At 31.4% G+C, this 17,384-nt stretch overlaps 1 protein-coding gene across 1 annotated transcript in view; it reads left to right on the forward strand.

The window, feature by feature from the left end:
• LOC140056007 (uncharacterized) overlaps positions 1-17,384 on the forward strand; it is a 71,927-nt gene that overhangs the window by 12,108 nt on the left and 42,435 nt on the right. The window contains exons 3-4 of the mRNA XM_072101203.1: positions 11,844-12,042; positions 14,850-14,943. Of these exons, the coding sequence (XP_071957304.1) occupies positions 12,013-12,042; positions 14,850-14,943 (124 nt within the window). The 5' untranslated portion in view covers positions 11,844-12,012. The remainder of the gene's footprint in view (positions 1-11,843; positions 12,043-14,849; positions 14,944-17,384) is intronic.

The raw sequence follows: 17,384 nt of genomic DNA on the forward strand, positions 1-17,384 counted from the left end.
TTGTAGTAATTTGCTAGGCTGATTTTGTAGCCATGTTGCCATATTGTTATTTTCTACTGAATAATCAACGTTTAAGGATGTTTTGATAATTTTTTATTAGTTGCTTAGAAACCATGTTTTTGTATTGACTCATAATGGAGTTGAAATTTGGTTTATTTGCTTTGATGGTCTTGTGGTTGTGTACAGTGTAAACTAAACCTTTGATCATTTGCTTTGTTTTTTTACTTTTAGTATCTAAAGCTTTATCTTTATAATTGTTATCATTTGTCATATTTACCATCAGTAAAGCTTCCATACTTTATTTACATTCAGATAAAGGAATATAAGGGATCATGTTGAAATTATTCTACTGCAGTTACTGCAGCAACTACGTTTTCTTTATCTCATAATGTAATATTTTGTTTCAAATTTAGAAGTTTATTAGGCAGTCACTGCAATGAATAGTGTATTATCTTGTAATTGCAAGTTTAACAAAATGTCGTAACTGCAGTAGAATAACTTTAAAACATAATCCCAAACTATGAGTGAAATATGAATAATTAAATGACATAGTTTGTCTCATCTCATTCTACACATCTGCTATGTGTAGTATTTTCTGGATGATTGGTTGCTATTCCATTTTCATTTTTTTCCCAAGATACAAAAACAACAAATATTTTGCTAATGATTAGTTTTTGTAGTTAGATGATGTGTCATAAATTAAAGTACAATTACTTTGTGAAACAATATATTGCCTGTGATGACAGCTTTTAATTTCATCATGATTTTATGTGGATTATTGATCAAATATGACCATGTGACATTCACACAGGGATCTCATGTTTATTTTTATAATTTCTGTGTTTGGTAGTAGTGATTTGGGTTTATCCAATTATATTTTTGATATTATTTTAGATTTTTAAATTAAACAGTACTCGTACTTAGAAGACTATGTTGTGCAATTTGTGTATTCTTTAGGTTGTATTTTTATCATATTTCATTAAATTGTTTTGTATCTTCATTTGTGAGTCTTCCAAATGTGTAGATTGGGAAATAATGTTTTGCTGATTATTATTAATTTCCAAATATTATTTGTGCATGAATCAAATTTTCTGATGGTATGGTTTTGTTGAGATGGTCCCTGAAAGCTGAGTATACTGCTGCTGTATTGACTAACCAATGGTGACTCATGTATTCTTTGCAGCAGTACAAAAGCTTGAAAGCAGCAAAAAGCTTCTTTAGCGGCTGCAGCTGTTTTTTCCTCTTATAAAATTCTGCCCTATGTATTAAGATTTATGATCAGATCATTAGTGTTCTTGTGTCAAAGTCCATGTAATATTTACCATGATAAGATTTAGTGTGGATACAGTTGACAGGTTAAGGGGCCCTCTCCCAAGTAGATTCAATGTTGGATTGAAAAACAAGTATAGGTACATTGTTCATTTAAAAGAAAATGAAGAACTTTCTCTAACCACACAGACACCCTTCCACACCACCCTCTCCCTCCGGCTTAACCCTCTTCCCCTCGACCCCGCCCTGTCTCCCAACTGAAATTGTTGAAAAATGAAATCAAAGAGCCTGGAATAATAGTTTTAGTGATTAGAATTTGAGGAGTCAGAATGAGAGGTTATCTTCTGGTCTTTAGTGACTGAACAATGTACAGTGAATTATGTGTACAATTCTGAATTATGAAATTTGTGGTGGAAAAAGACCAAACTATAGAGCAATCAATGTTGCTGAAAACACTGTTTTCTTTGAAGTAGTACAGTAACACCCAATACAATAAATCATATACTGTACCTTTAATGCACTAAAACAGCTTTATAAACATAAACCATGCGATTGACATGTTTTGTAAAACATGCGATTGACATGTTTTTTAAAACATACTTTAGATATTGTATAGATTTTTTATGTGACAATATAGTGAACGACGGTGCCATTATTGTTAAGGCATTGTTTTCGTTGCATTTATAAACAGGATTGGAAAGGCTTGGTTTCCCATGGGCATTTTCTTTTCACAATCCTAATCGTAATATTTTATGCATAAAAGTATTTGGTAATATATTCCAACAGGTCATATTTGGAACGCTGCCAATAAATCTGCTGCTAGATATTTTGTAATCTCTTTTAAAGGAACAGTTGTTGTTAGTTACTAGATTCAGGTTGTTTAAAGGGACAGTCGATACATATCCAGATTTAAAGGTAACATTGATTTTAGGCTTTTTAAACTTTATTTGTAATATTTTTGTTTTATTTTTCTTGTACGGCAACCACTTAGTAGTTCAGTTCACATTTCCTCTCTTATTTTTTGTCTTAAGTAATTTTTTATTTTAGCTAATTGTAGACAGAAAATGTGATAATGGAACATGTATAATAATACAATAAACTTTGTGTAAAAAAATATAGATTGAAGAGAACTAGACAAAGCAATCCAGAGAAAAATAAATTCACTCCTAAATTTAGGGTGAATTGTTTGCGGAAACTAAAGGTTATTTAACTGACAATAGAGAGGTTTCGCAATCTTACGAATACGATAACGAAAACGGATACGTCACGCACACGTATTTGTTTTCGTAAGCCAGTAAAAATCTGTTTCGCATGGCAACGAAATATTGAGGCGCGTCCAAAATATGACTGCGGTAAATTTGAGCGAAGCGCAGGTGCGTGTTGCTTGGTGCTTGGCTGCCTAGGCCTAGCGTAACATCAAGGCGAGTGAGGACTTTAAAAACTGCTATTTATCAAAATTGACTTGGCATTTTAGTAAATTACTTTAGTAAATTACTTTCAATAAATCTATAATTATATTATAATCATGTATCATTCCTGATTCAAATGCAAAATGTGCAAAATAGATCAAAAACTATACTCGTTTTGTAGTTACGAATATGACTGGTGATATTCGTCAACACGAATACGCTTTATGAATATGAGATGGGGATCAGCTCAAAAGTTTCACAAATGTATGACGTATCCGTTTTCGTTATCGTATTCGTAAGATTGCGAAACCTCCCTATTGACATATTTAACAAGTTTACCCTAAAATCCATACATTACAAAACTAGGCACTAATCATTGTCAAACGTGTATATAGGCACAAAAGTTTATTTCATATTTCTATGACATGTGTTTATTTCAGATTTCTATGCTTGTGTTTTATAGACTTTAAAATGTACATTTAATGTATGGCACATTAATGTTGTAGGTTAGTAATATTAATGATGGTGACACCATGTCAGTACCAATGTTGGGTTACATTAATGTAGTCACCGCAGCAGCCTTGGTTAGTGCTGGCTTATGTAACCCTTCTCTGACTGAGTAAATATTGTTTAGCAAGGCTTTATGAAATCTGTTGAGCAGAGTCTATTTTGTCCCGAGGTTGTACGGTGCTCGTTTGTAGACTTGTTCATTCCAGCAACAGCATAGCTGCCATATTGTATACACTCTGCTGGTCCCTTGCTGTAGGATAAAGCTAATGTTAGGGATCATCTGCAAAGTGTTTGAATGTGAGTAATTATGGGATTCTTTTGTTTTTAAAACATAATTAGTTTATAATGTTCGGTTTATTTATGATTTGTGATAATTATAACTTATAAGATTTTTAGATTTTGTAGTTACTAATTCAGAGTTGTTCGGCCATAAAAATGTTTTTTATGGTTTTATATTCTGTAGAAATTGTGTTTCAATTCTTATATGATTATAATATTAGGTTGTTTGATAAATTAAAGATAAATTAAAAATGATTATATTACGCTGTTTACAGTAATTGAATATTGAATTGTACAGTTACTGATATTTTGTTAGTAACTGGTATTGATAATTTCAACTTGGTAAAATTAAATCTATATAAATCAATTATGTATGACTCTATGAGTGATAGGCTAACTATATAGTACATATGCCACACCCTGTATACAGTAATATTCAAGTTGACTATATAGTACTGCTAACTACATATGCCACACCCTGTATACAGTAATATTAGTATGATAGGACTAATTTATTGTTACTCATGCTTTTAAAAATGAATTGATATATTCATTTGAAAATCTATTTTTCTTCGCTTTTATTAAATAGATTTTCATAATTAATTTTGATATTATTATTTAAATGTAATAATGCTGTAAATTATTAAATTTAATTAATTTCTATATATTCCACAACCACCTTTGTAAATTTAATGGAACAAATGTAAAGATAATCTTTTTGATAAAGTTTTGCGAAGTATCCATAAATTTATAATTTTAATTCACCGTTTTGTTCATTTATTAAAAAAAACAAGTTCTCTTGACATTATATTTATGATCCCTGATTTGAAAATTATGTTGCCATAGCGCTTGCATTAGGGATCATCTTCAATGTGCTTGAATATCAGGAAGTGATGATGTGGCAGTGTTTAATTTAAATTTTTGTTGTTGGCTTGGTAGGGTGTTACCTTTATTCCGTTAACTTGGTTGGAAAAAAAGGAAAAGAAAAACTCGCAATATTCATCACGTGCAACCAAATTGCACCTTTATCTTCTATCTTATCTAAATAGATAATTCAATTAGTTCAAGAAAGATAAACACCAAATACTAAGAGGAAGTCATGATTCAAAATAGTATTATCCACTGTATTTATTTGAAAAAAGTTAAATAACTTCTATTTTATTTTCCAATCTATTTTTAATCATTATCCATTTACACAGAATGTATGCATATTGTAAGTATTACGTTCAGAGATTCTACTAGAGCTCTGTCCACACATCAAACTGTATGTGACGTGCCCATTGGACATGATGATGTCATTTTACTATACATATTTGGGCATATGACTACCATATTTGAGCACATCAAACTTTTTTGTCAAACTTGTTGTATAGTGTAGATAGAGCTTAAGGTTGGAGTTTTCTTGCATTTTTCTGTCAAATAAAACAAAAAATAATTCAGTGAATCGTTTGGTATTCAACATGACATTTTTCTTAGTTTCCAAACTACTACAACACTAATGAATAAAATAGGAATTAATATTATGCAAATGAAATGAAACGTGACCGGCCTTTTAAAATTCCGGAATACTGGCCGTTTTAAGGGATTCTGTTTGAAGATGCTTCTTATGAATATTTTAGATAATGTTATGAGACCTTTTCTGATAGTTTGAAGAGACATAAATAGTTGATTTAATGAGTTAGCATAATGATTATGATAATACTACAAGATGACATCATCTTCTTTTCAAATTGTTAATTCTGTATAGTTTTTTTCAAAGTTGGGAATCATCATTTTAGAGCAGAGAAGATATTAAATCACTTGAATGAAATTACAAAGTCTCCCAAAACTGAGCAACCTACTATTGTAAGGTCGGTCCAAGATTCATTTTCTGTCCAGAATTTAGTTTCTGTGGCAACAAAAATCTTTGTTTTGAAACTGGTTTTGTGAGAGTTTCTGTTTCTTCTGTCGAATTTTTGAAAAGTTAACCTTTGACATTTGTTTCTTTCAATAGCTGTTGCATTTCAACATACATTAAATATACAGTGTTTGCATTATTTTTGCTTGAGCAGTTTCCTTTTAAAATGTATTATTGTTCCATGTTTGTTCCCTAAGTAAGCAAAAAAAGAATTCAATACAAAAATAATTCCTTTTCATTATTAATTGTCAAAAGATGATTTATTACAATGTAAATTACATTTCAGAATTTATAGTTGTCGTTTTTGTTCATATTCGTACTCTGTTGATTTAGATTAGCACAAATGAATGGAATCTTGTTTATAATATAATTTCATAAAAGCTTTGAATTTGAAATAAGGCTTTTGTTCTTTATAACTGAAGCAGTACTGAAAAGCTTAGTTGTCGGAAATCCTCATCTTCAGGGATTTGCTTCAATTAGTTGGACTTAAATTACAGGGATGTTCTAAAAATATTTTTCAATTCTTAATTCTAATTCATTTGTAAACATATGATCAGTATGTATATTGTTTCTTCGGGTAATACCAATTGTAAAATCCAACGTTGAAGCTGTGAAAGGCGTAATATTTAGTCAGTAATATCATGGTTTGATTGCCCTACCATGCAAACCTAAGTCTGAACTTTATTGAATCTTCTAAGAATTAGGATTAACCAGCAGTTTCACATTAAGACTGTACTAGGTTAGAATTTAATTTGAGAATCAACAATTATGATTTGATTATCACTTCATGAACAAATTTCCCACAATGCAACTATAGCATATGAAGTTTGTGAGCTGAGTTGTGTGAAAAATTATTTTGTTTGTTATAAAAATAATATCTGCCAAAGCCAAAAGGGAAATTGAAATTCGCACTCATATATTTTGTGATTAATTCAAAATACTCATTTCCGTCATTTTTTTTCTGAAAACATTGGCTTGCAATCAAACAAAGGTCAAATAATTACACACTTATCATCTTCAGTTTGATGGATTTAATAGCAAAAATGCTTCTTACATAATGTTTATGAAAGTTAGTTTGTTAGTGTGAAAATGGGAATTAGTAAGTTATAGCATACTATAGTACTTTGCTGCTATGCCTTGTCCCGTTAGTTCTATAATGAAAATCAACCTAGTTGCAATCAATATTTGGTCGACACACTCATGTAAGAAACAACAATTGTAGACAAGCCCCTAGCCACGATATACAGAGTAAAATTTGTCATAAGCTATGTTATTTATCTGGTCTATAGTATTGCCACTTCCACTGCTGGACTAGTTTTTTAAAAGGCACCCCAATCCCTGCTTACAGTCTTGTACCTATGTATTGATTAGTAAACCCAACCAGCTGCGTTGCTTAAACTATAGATTCTGTGATTAATGAAATAAACCTTGAAATTTGTACATTGATTTTTAGACTTAATAATCATTCCATCTCTGTCGATTTTGTGTTTTTAGATTACATATGAAAATGGAACAGTAATCCCAGTAGTGTAAATAAAATAGATCAACTATTCCATGGGGAATGCATAGTGCCTCACATGTTCAGAGCTCACTCAGTACAAGCACAAATAGAACAAACAATGATGCCTGGCAACGTCTTGACAGACTTTCTGTATTTTGATCATTAAACAAACTAGTTTGACAAAAAAAGTGTGACGTGCCCAAATATGGGAGTAATATTCCCTAATATGGTAGTGATATGACATCATGATGTCCATATATGGGCATATCACATTTTTTTGTCACATAAAGTTTGAAGAAAAAAATGACAGCAGCATCAGTTGTTATCCCTGTGAAATTATTATCAATGAATAAGAACAATCATTTTCGATCAGACAGCTCATTTTTATTTCATTTACAATTTTAAATTGGGAAGAGACATGTCTACATTTTAAAATTGGTTTTTCCTTTCTAGTCTGCTTCAGTCTAAACTCTGTTACCTGTATTGTATAGAATGTTGGTAATAGTTATTGAGTATCATATTTTACTAAGCCTTGATGATCAGTTTCTACTGAACTTGTAGTAGCAAAATGAAAACAGAATCTGTGTTAAACTGTGGATATTACTGTAGTAGTAGGACAGGTCACATTGAGGCCTAGAATTTGTGATGACTCAACTACTCATGAAAGCATCTGTTTGTTGTTGTTGCGTAACTGTACTAATAATCAATGGATTAATTGATCGCTATTATAAGTAATACAAAGAGAAGTCTCAAAGATAATCATGATGTCATCAACTATAGAAAGGCACATTCAGTTAGACAATTTCTTTTATTTGTTTTACAATGAGTGAATTGCTTTATTTGTTTTGCTTGGTCTTGTTAAATCTTAAGACAATAGATCAGTGCAATACAAGATTGCTAACATAACATCATAGTGGTACAAACAGAGAAATTGTACTGTAGACTATACATTTCAGTGATCTGTACTTTACCCATACATGCAAAGAAATTTAATACTCTCTTACTAAACCCAGTTAACATTATTAGTAACATTTTCTGATGGCAAGAAAAAAGATAATGGTTTATGGAGGTTGATGAGGTAAGTCGATTGCTAACTGCTTCGTTCTATAAGTCAAATGCTAACTGGTTCATTCTAAGTTGACTGCTAACTGCTTCGTTCTAAGGGCGCGTTTATACAACACGCTATTACACGCATTATTCAACACGCCTACGAGAAGTGTGTTGTATAACACCGAAGAGATTCCGTGTAATGAGATTTTAATTGCAAAAAAGGCTACTTGGCTGAATCCTAAAATGTTGTGGATTCCCGGTTGCTGTTGGCGTGTTGGAAGTGTCCTCAGGGTATTGTTTTGACCTCTCGTTAAATATAAGTATGTGCTGTGAAAATGTTGACCAAATCTAGTAGATAATTGTGCTTTTTTTGCATATTTTAATTGATTTAGCACTTAACAATAACATTAACGCTAATTAATGTTGGCATAATTTGGCAAAATGTAGCATAGTTTTATCCTAATTCTAAAACATTTTTTTTTAAATTTCAAAAGCAGATTTAAAAAATCAATAACTGAATAAACTAAATTTTAAACGAAATCATCCGTTTTATTAAAATCCTTAATAAACTAATTTAATTCATAATGCATGCGAGTACAACTTAGAATTATGAACTATGGTATAACACGGTATTACGATTTAATGTATAACTGCAAGGTTTTTGTGGGGTTAACCTCGGCCCGTGCAACACGCTAAAAATTAAAAATGTGTTCAAATTTAGGGTGTTGTATAAACACAGCCTAAAGTCGAATGCTAACTGCCTGGTTCTAAGTTGTTGGCAGGCTCACCAATCGTTGCAGCATCGTGGTTCCAAGTTGTTGGCAGGCTCACCAATCGTTGCAGCATCGTGGTTCTAAGTTGTTGGCTGGCTCACTAGTCGTTGCAGCATCGTGTTGCTGTGTCATTATTTACCTTTGCTGCTATGCCTTGACCCGGATTAGTTCTATAATAAAAATCAACCTATGCAATCAATATTTGGTTAGTGATATATTGTGACACACCCACATAAAGAACAACACAATCTTTATGGACCATGTTACAAGCTCTTATATCTGTAGTATGTTGTTTCTATTGACAAACATTGTGGCTATGTGCCTTTGCCATTTAAAGACAAAGTAAACACATTCCTATTTTACAAAACTATACAAATTGATAATAAAAGTAACTTAAATGAAACTACTACTAGACTCATGTTTGCTTTCATTTTGGGATTCAATCAATACCAGTGTACTGTTGAAAAAAAATTTAAACGTAACATGTTCTGTGTTAACTATCTATTTCAAAATACTGTTCTGAGTTTATTATATACTGTATATATTAAAAAGATACTTCAGAGTGTTTGTAAAATTGCATGACAAATGACATTAAAAACACCTTTTTTCTGTTAACTATCTTTTTTACTATGCTTGTGAATTAATGAAAGATACAAAAACATTAAGTTGATAACTAACATTTCAAGTGTATTATATAGTAACTTCTATAAAACATAGGTATAGAATTGTGAGTGGCACCTCAACCTTGAAGCTACTTCATTTTCTCAACAAATTCAAAGGAATCTTTATCAACAAATGTTACTTAAAGGTACATAAAAGGGTTGTCAAAGTCTTTGTACAAGTTGTTTTGAGTGCAATATTTAAATTTATTACTGAAAGGTCTACTGATAATTGACAAGAGTGTAGAGCTATAAAAGCCCCATGTGTCTACATACTTCATCATGACATGCACTCCTGAGGTAAACAAGATAATACATCAATAAGCTATAGAAAATTTCCAAATCTGGTAATTTTTCATCCAATAAGAAAGCAGCTTCCCAGCATGTTAGTTAATTGCGTTTTCTTCAATTTGTTTCTTGCATCCCCTGCCTGTTGATTCAATATCACATGCAAGACGACTGAAGGAGAGGTCAAGCAACTATTGTGGATATGATTTAATGTGATTGGAGGACATCAAATTATGAATACAACAACAAGTAATATCTTTTGTGGTCAATCAAGATATACTACATCTTGGTTCTGACACTAGTGACAAAAAATATTACAAAAATCTATAATAAGGCTTATATTCAACATTGATTGATTTCAAGTGTCTACATCTGCTAATTGCCATTGTCTTTCATTAAGAACATGCTTAGGTCATTGTTCCTTTTATAACTACAGTTTAGAATTTTCTTGTTAGAACCTCACAAAAGGTTATCTTCAACTTGGAACCTAGCTGTTCAGTAGCAAATACAGCCTAGGCCTATAATATTATATTGTTTCATGGGAATTTCAATTTTTGTCTGGATTCATATTGATACAATACCACATTTTATTTATTTTAAGGTAAGCAGAATAGAAAATATACCAGCATTACTTTTATTTGTATACATTACATTGTTATTGTACTTAATTATGGTACCAGTATAATTTGTCAGCTAAAGTACAGCACGTATTATGATCTCAAGTGACTACCATCACCAACCTATCTTTACTCTTCACCATGTTGTTATTCATTTCTATGCATGTCACAATTTGGCTTTACTTCCCATCTTCAGGATGAGACAATAAGGCGGGTAAAAGCAAAGTGGCTTTTAAGTAAAACGTGACAAAGACTGATTTGATGTTGTCTTTAATAAACATGCATCTTTCTGATTCCTTATTATTGTACCATTTACAGTAATATTAATTCCTTTGTATGTTATTTGTACCATTTCTCTATACAGTAATTGTAGGCCTACATAGTCTGTTGCTGTGCCATTTATCTATACGGCAGTAGCAGGCCTAGTGTATTACTGTAGTCTGTATGTTATTGCTGTGCCTTTTTCTATAGTAGTAGTAGGGCTATTAAAATGTTTCTTTGCTATTGCAATAGGCCTAGCCAGCATACAGCCTGGCTGTATGTTATTCCTGAGCCATTTTACTGTGATAAGTTATGCTATGTATGTTTATATTTGTTGTGGTTTTTGTCAATGAAAATTGGTCATACATGTGTAGTAAACAATTGTGGTTAAAAACGATATCAAGGATGTGGTTCTGATAAGTTTAATTAATGACAAATCTAAGTGCTATGATGATACTAATAAGAACTGCCTCCAGAGTGCAATTACACTGTATATCTACCAATATCACTGAAAACTACCACTTATGTGTATCTAAGCATTCACTTGGCTTTGAGTCCAAGACGGAGGCTAAAATCTTATACAGTAATTTCAAATCAAATTACTTTGTGTAATTAAGATTTTGATTATAATAAGTAAACAGGGATAATTTGATTGAATGCTCACTCTTCATTTATTAATTTATCCAAATTCTACCATTGGTAAACTTTATATTGCTTATTCTAATTACACAATGTTTCGGTATCTGGTGGAGAGTACCACTACCTACCAGTACCAGTATTCTATTAATTGAATTATATCCAGTATTTATCAGAATTTAAAATTATGCAGAAGTATGGATCTGACGAACTGTATTGTGATTGTAATGATTCTGTTAGCAATTCATGCAGGTTGTTTTATCAAGTCTTTTGTTTCTAATAAGTACTGTAATAAGTGGTTGCTTAGTTGTAAAGGGATTCTATCCACACTATGTATGTAAACTGGAGTTCCTGCACTACTAGTAGTATAGGGTGTAGTATTTAAGGTTATTTAATTTTTTAGGTGATATCTGTGTGTGATTATAAAGTTGAAGGGATTGACCACTATAACATTACTCTGGAGTTTTAAGTTCAGGTACTTAACATTAGTAGTACAGTATTTAAGGGGATAGTGTTTGTCCTTAAGTTTTTTTTTTGTGATTTCTGTGTACTTTGTTTTCTGAAACTTTTTCAGAATCTTGTCAGAGTATTTTTATAAATCCACTTAGTCTACACTTGTCTGTCAACATTTCTTGTAAGATCATACCTTTCCATTAAATACATAAGATTTATTAATTTCTTCTTTTTTTCTCAGGTGCATTACTTAATGGACTAATGCTGTAGGAAGCAGAAGAAGTGACTTTATCTATATTTACTTATCATTATATGTACCATCGGCACTACCAAGGATTTTAAATGTTGCCAACAGGACACTTACAAATGGTCCTTACGGGAGATTTTAATCGTTACAAAGTTTTTCCACAATGACGGATAAACATTCTCCACATAAGAAGGTAAGTTTCTTTCTTTAAATAATAATAATTGGTGTTGTTAAAGCTCTCTTTCTGTCTATTATTTTCCCAAAAATAAGTTATAAACATTGTAAACATAAATAAAACTTAATAATAATGGGGAAGGATTATTTAAAAAATAATAACTAATCAAGTTCAGCCCCTAAACATTAAAGAATAAATAGTTAATAAATAAGGGCGACCTTTCTAAAATTGTTTTCCACTTGGACGCAACTCAAGCACGTAGGCGCAACACAGATTGTTTGACCAATCACACAAGTGACAATCCATCGCATTATTGGTCAAATTATTTACAGTGATCCCTGCGTTGCGTCTAAGTGGAAACCAAGCCTTAGTTGGTAGAAATTGTAACATTCTCAATAAATATGATTTCTCACTTTTTATATGTATGTGTACTGTAATTTTTTTATGAACTTAAAATGTAAGCAGGTTTCTAAAACTTCCATTTTTATTATTTAATTAAAGCTGGAAACTTAAATTCGAAAGTTTACTGTGTCTGAAGTTGCTTTAGTTTGCTCAGCACAACTTGTCACTATAAATTAAATGTTGAGAATGTAGACCTGGCTGTTGATGAAAGACTTGAAGAAATTCAATTTAACAATTAACAATTTTAAAATGGAAAACACAATAATTTGAATAAATTTCTTTGGAAATTTAATTTTTATAATACATAATTTGAATTTGACTAGGCTGCTTTGAGTTACATGTCTAGCTCCTTATTTTTGACATATGAACACTGGGAGTAGAACACTGCAAGGTATTGTGCATACACCTATGGCTATATACAAGACTTTTAGAACAATAAAGTCTAGTATGAATATATAACATATACATATACCCATTGGGTAATAAACTGTTTATTATTAATCAGAAACTATTTGATAAATCCTACAAACAATGCATAATTATAAATAGTTAATGGGTTTCAAAATATATAATCCAATGATATTCACTATATCTAAATCTGATGAACTATGATTTTGCAAATTGTTATTGGTTCAAGTGGCTGAATTGCGAAATGTATACAGTAGGTGGTACTGTGTATTTGTATAGTACTGTAGTATCATCTAGGCTAATAGGGAGTTTTACTGTTAACTGTTTAGTTGTGTGTGTTGATCAAGATCTTGAATTCAACTCATTTTAAAGAACGTCGTAATGTGTACAGTAAGTCAAGTATTTTGGCTGTTTTTTTATTATGTGCCTAAAAGTACAATAAAATGTCTGTTTGATAAAATGTTTTTTTTTAAATAATGAATAACTGTTAAGTTGAATTGGGAGAATATTATCAAAGTTAAAAGATTGACTATCAGTATTGCAATATTCAAGTCTACTGCGTTTGAACAGAGAATATTGTCCCTGGTTTGAACAACCATTTTTTTTTTCAAAAAGCAGGGCATGCAATAGTATCTTTCAATCATTAAAATGGGAGAGAATAATGCATGACATGCACTATGAAATCAACCAATCAAATGGCATTTTATAATAGATATAAACATTTAATAATTAACATCGTTATGCCACCAGATGGGCTGGCTAATTGGTTAAAAACCAGTCCATTTATCAAAATCATTTGGTTTAATATAGCCAGCAAGCATGTCCATTGTAAAGCAAGATTTAATAAAGCCAGTATGCAGTCATCAAGTACTTTATGTTTCAAATTTCCATATTTGACCAACGTAAACACAATATTCTTTTGAAACAATTATGTGTTCTAATAATGATACCATAAGGTATATGGTCGTACCATTTATTTACTGCAATATGTTTATTGTTTTGCACAGTGTACTGTGCAGCATTATAGTAGTTATTTATTTCAGATTTTGTCACACGGTTCACCTGCAATTAGACTAGACTGTTTCAATCAAAGCCAATGGTATTTGTTTAAACCCCAAATAGTTTCTAGTAACGGTGTGAAATTTTTGCTTGGTTTTTCCTTTTCCATAAGCTTTGTCGACAGTAGAGTAGGACTGCCTGTAGCCAGGGGAAGAGGTGATTTATACTTTGAATGGGTTAACTTCTACTGTAGAGACAAGAAGAAGTGGATTTAATAATAGAAACAGGCCTAAACTGTAACTAGATCATATTGACGATTTTTTTCCGTTTTGTGAAGAAGAAAAAAAAGAAAGTCTTGATAAAACGCTACCGGGCTTAAACAACAATCGTCTGATACAAATCAAGCATTATATAAAAGCATGAACTATAATACTACTACTTTGACCTTCATTCATGCAACAATCTGCTGTTTATATTAACCATCGTACTAGGAAGCTTTTGAAATCCTTGTTAAATTGTATAGCTTCCGCAAAATCTAATTTAAAAAAAAGAAAAACAAAATTGTAGAGAAATTGCATGAACTATGTCCTTGACGTAATTCCTCTTGTGGCCGGGGTATTGTTCCAACTGACCATACTGACCATTCAGAGTCCATATTATGGATTATGGCAAATTGGTCAGTATGCCTGGAATTCTAACGATAAATGCTTTGTTATATTAAAGCTTTAATTAGAATGAAACATGTATTAAAAATAAATAAATTTTCTAAATGAAATCTGTGTAATTTGGTTAGTTTTAATTTAGAATTGTTGAATGTATTTGCCACAAGTGACTTCATTCACTTTATTTGGTTGATAATGATTATAATGATATTTATTAAAATGATTAGATTTCAATTACATTTTGACCAGTATATAATGTATAAAAGCTATTTCTTGTGCAAACTGTACCTGTATTTAGAATAATTTAATTTTTTCTTTTAATAACTATGAAATGTAATTTATTAATTTACGCAGGAAAGAAATTCTTCTATCAAAACGTCTCCTGCCAACAAAACTAACGACAGGGCTCTCAAGAGGAAGCTATTTCCAGTAACAAATTCCGAAACAGGTAAACTAATTTGTTTCATTACTAAGTAAAAATGATTGTACTGCAGTAACTACTTCTTATTCCTGTGACATATTACTATACAGTAGTATACTTCAGTATGAGGCAAACACAGAATTTATAATTATCCGGAAAAAAGAAAACAAGCTTGCTAAATATTTTAAGATGTAAACAAAATGTACAGTAGTTATTGCAGTAAGAATAATGTTGACATGATCATTAAATAGATATTATGATGTGATGTGGAATAATATTGTATTTTATGACTAATACTATTAGTAATGGTTTAAGTAACCTAACGCTAAATATCATTGTACCACAAATAAACCATACAACCTACAGAGTGGAGTAATTATTAGTATCAATACTATATTTACTACGGTTAATCCACTATTTCATGGTACCATTTTCTTAGCAAATTTAAACCACCTTCCTACAGTACATTTAATAATTATTCATACTACAGTACAGTAGAACCTCCATTTTACGTACGGTACGGGACCGAAAGGCGTACGTAAAACAAGGGATTCGTAAAATCCAGGTTGACCTTAAATTGACCCCAAATACGTAGAGATCGTAGCTGGCCGTGTTTGCCTTCTGTACATTATGCAGGTGGTCACTAGCTAGGCCTTGCCTAGACTATTCAGGCCAGGCTAGCAGGCCTAGCAAGATGTGAGGCCTAACTAGAAAAGTACAGTATATACAGGCTGTGCGATGTTTAAATAAAGTGTAAAATATAATTGTTTTCTATAAAAAAAAAAACAGTCGCTGCTTTATGGGGAATGCACGTGTGTAGCTTGTCCCACACACAGCAGAATTCCTCACACAGCCATGCTTGTGGCTTTGTGTGCTTTGTTGTTGTTAAATTGCGCCCTCAATGTAAGAAAATGATGACGTCATCGGTTATTTTTAGCGTACGTAAAATCGAGGGAACGTAAAATCAGGGTACGTAAAACACAGGTTCTACTGTATACTAAAACCCAATAGTATCTCCATACATTAGACTGTTGTATCCATACATTAGACTGTTGTATCCATACATTAGACTGTTGTATCCATACATTAGACTGTTGTATCCATACATTAGACTGTTGTATCCATACATTAGACTGTTGTATCCATACATTAGACTGTTGTATCCATACATTAGACTGTTGTATCCATACATTAGACTGTTGTATCCATACATTAGACTGTTGTATCCATACATTAGACTGTTGTATCCATACATTAGACTGTTGTATCCATACATTAGACTGTTGTATCCATACATTAGACTGTTGTATCCATACATTAGACTGTTGTATCCATACTATATTTACTGCGAGTGATCCGCTATTTCATGCTACTACTACTAGTCTACCATTTTTTTTTTTTAACCATGTTCCTAAATTTAATATTTATTATCTATCATACTACAGTATAACCCAATAGTGTATGTCCCAACATTGAAGTAATTTTAATATCATGCAGCAAAGTGTTGTAATAACGAAGGCCTTCTGTTGCCTGCTGTTATTCAAATCATAACACTTGTTTATTAACCTACACTCTTATCTAATGAAATCATTCATAAAGTTGGCCTTCCACAATTCTTAGTAATAGACTATATTACGACAGGTCAAGACACTAATAAGATCTTAGAGGAAATCAGCCTGGTACTGGTAGTAGAAATACCAAAATATTCAATCCACTTGATTAGTTATCGTCGGTAATAATTAAGTAATATGTTTCAAGATAGACCAACTAGATGGAATGCACAGATGTAATTAAATTTTAAATTAAAGTTTTGTACTGTGGTTTAGAAATTGTTTGATACAAGGCTTTTGAAACGTATCATCGTCAATTTTATATAATCCATCTTCCTCAACTGCTGTACACTTCATTCAGTGGAGTTTTGTCCGTTCTGTATTACTTGTCTCATTACCGGTATACTTTTTATACAATTTGGAAAAACATTTTCACATACATTTAAATGTTGGATAACATTTTACAATGGTGGCAACACTTGAAATAATACCCATAATATATTTGTTATTTCTTATATTTATACAAATCTAGTCCATAAATTAAAGCCGTTAATTATACAGTATGAATTATTTATAATTACCACACTTTAAACCAATGACGACGTATGGGAGGCCACAGGAGTTTGAAATGCCTAGTGTAGAATGAAGCCTGCACATAATTGGGATAGTTCAACATCACTTTTTTAGGGACAGAGACAGAGCTGTAGTTCTGACTCGTAAAATAAAAACGTACAGTAAATTTAATTAATGACAAAAACAAACAAAATCAAGTCCTGTGAATATTTATGATTTATGTATTTTGGTCTTTAAAAACAAGACCATTAACAGTAATCATAAAGACACGATGTTACTTCTTATAACTGTTATTAATCAACGTCAATATTCCTCACACATTTTAATTTTGTAAGAAGCTTTAAA

This window comes from Antedon mediterranea, chromosome 8 (genome assembly GCF_964355755.1).
Source record: "Antedon mediterranea chromosome 8, ecAntMedi1.1, whole genome shotgun sequence".
Classification (NCBI taxonomy): domain Eukaryota; kingdom Metazoa; phylum Echinodermata; class Crinoidea; order Comatulida; family Antedonidae; genus Antedon; species Antedon mediterranea.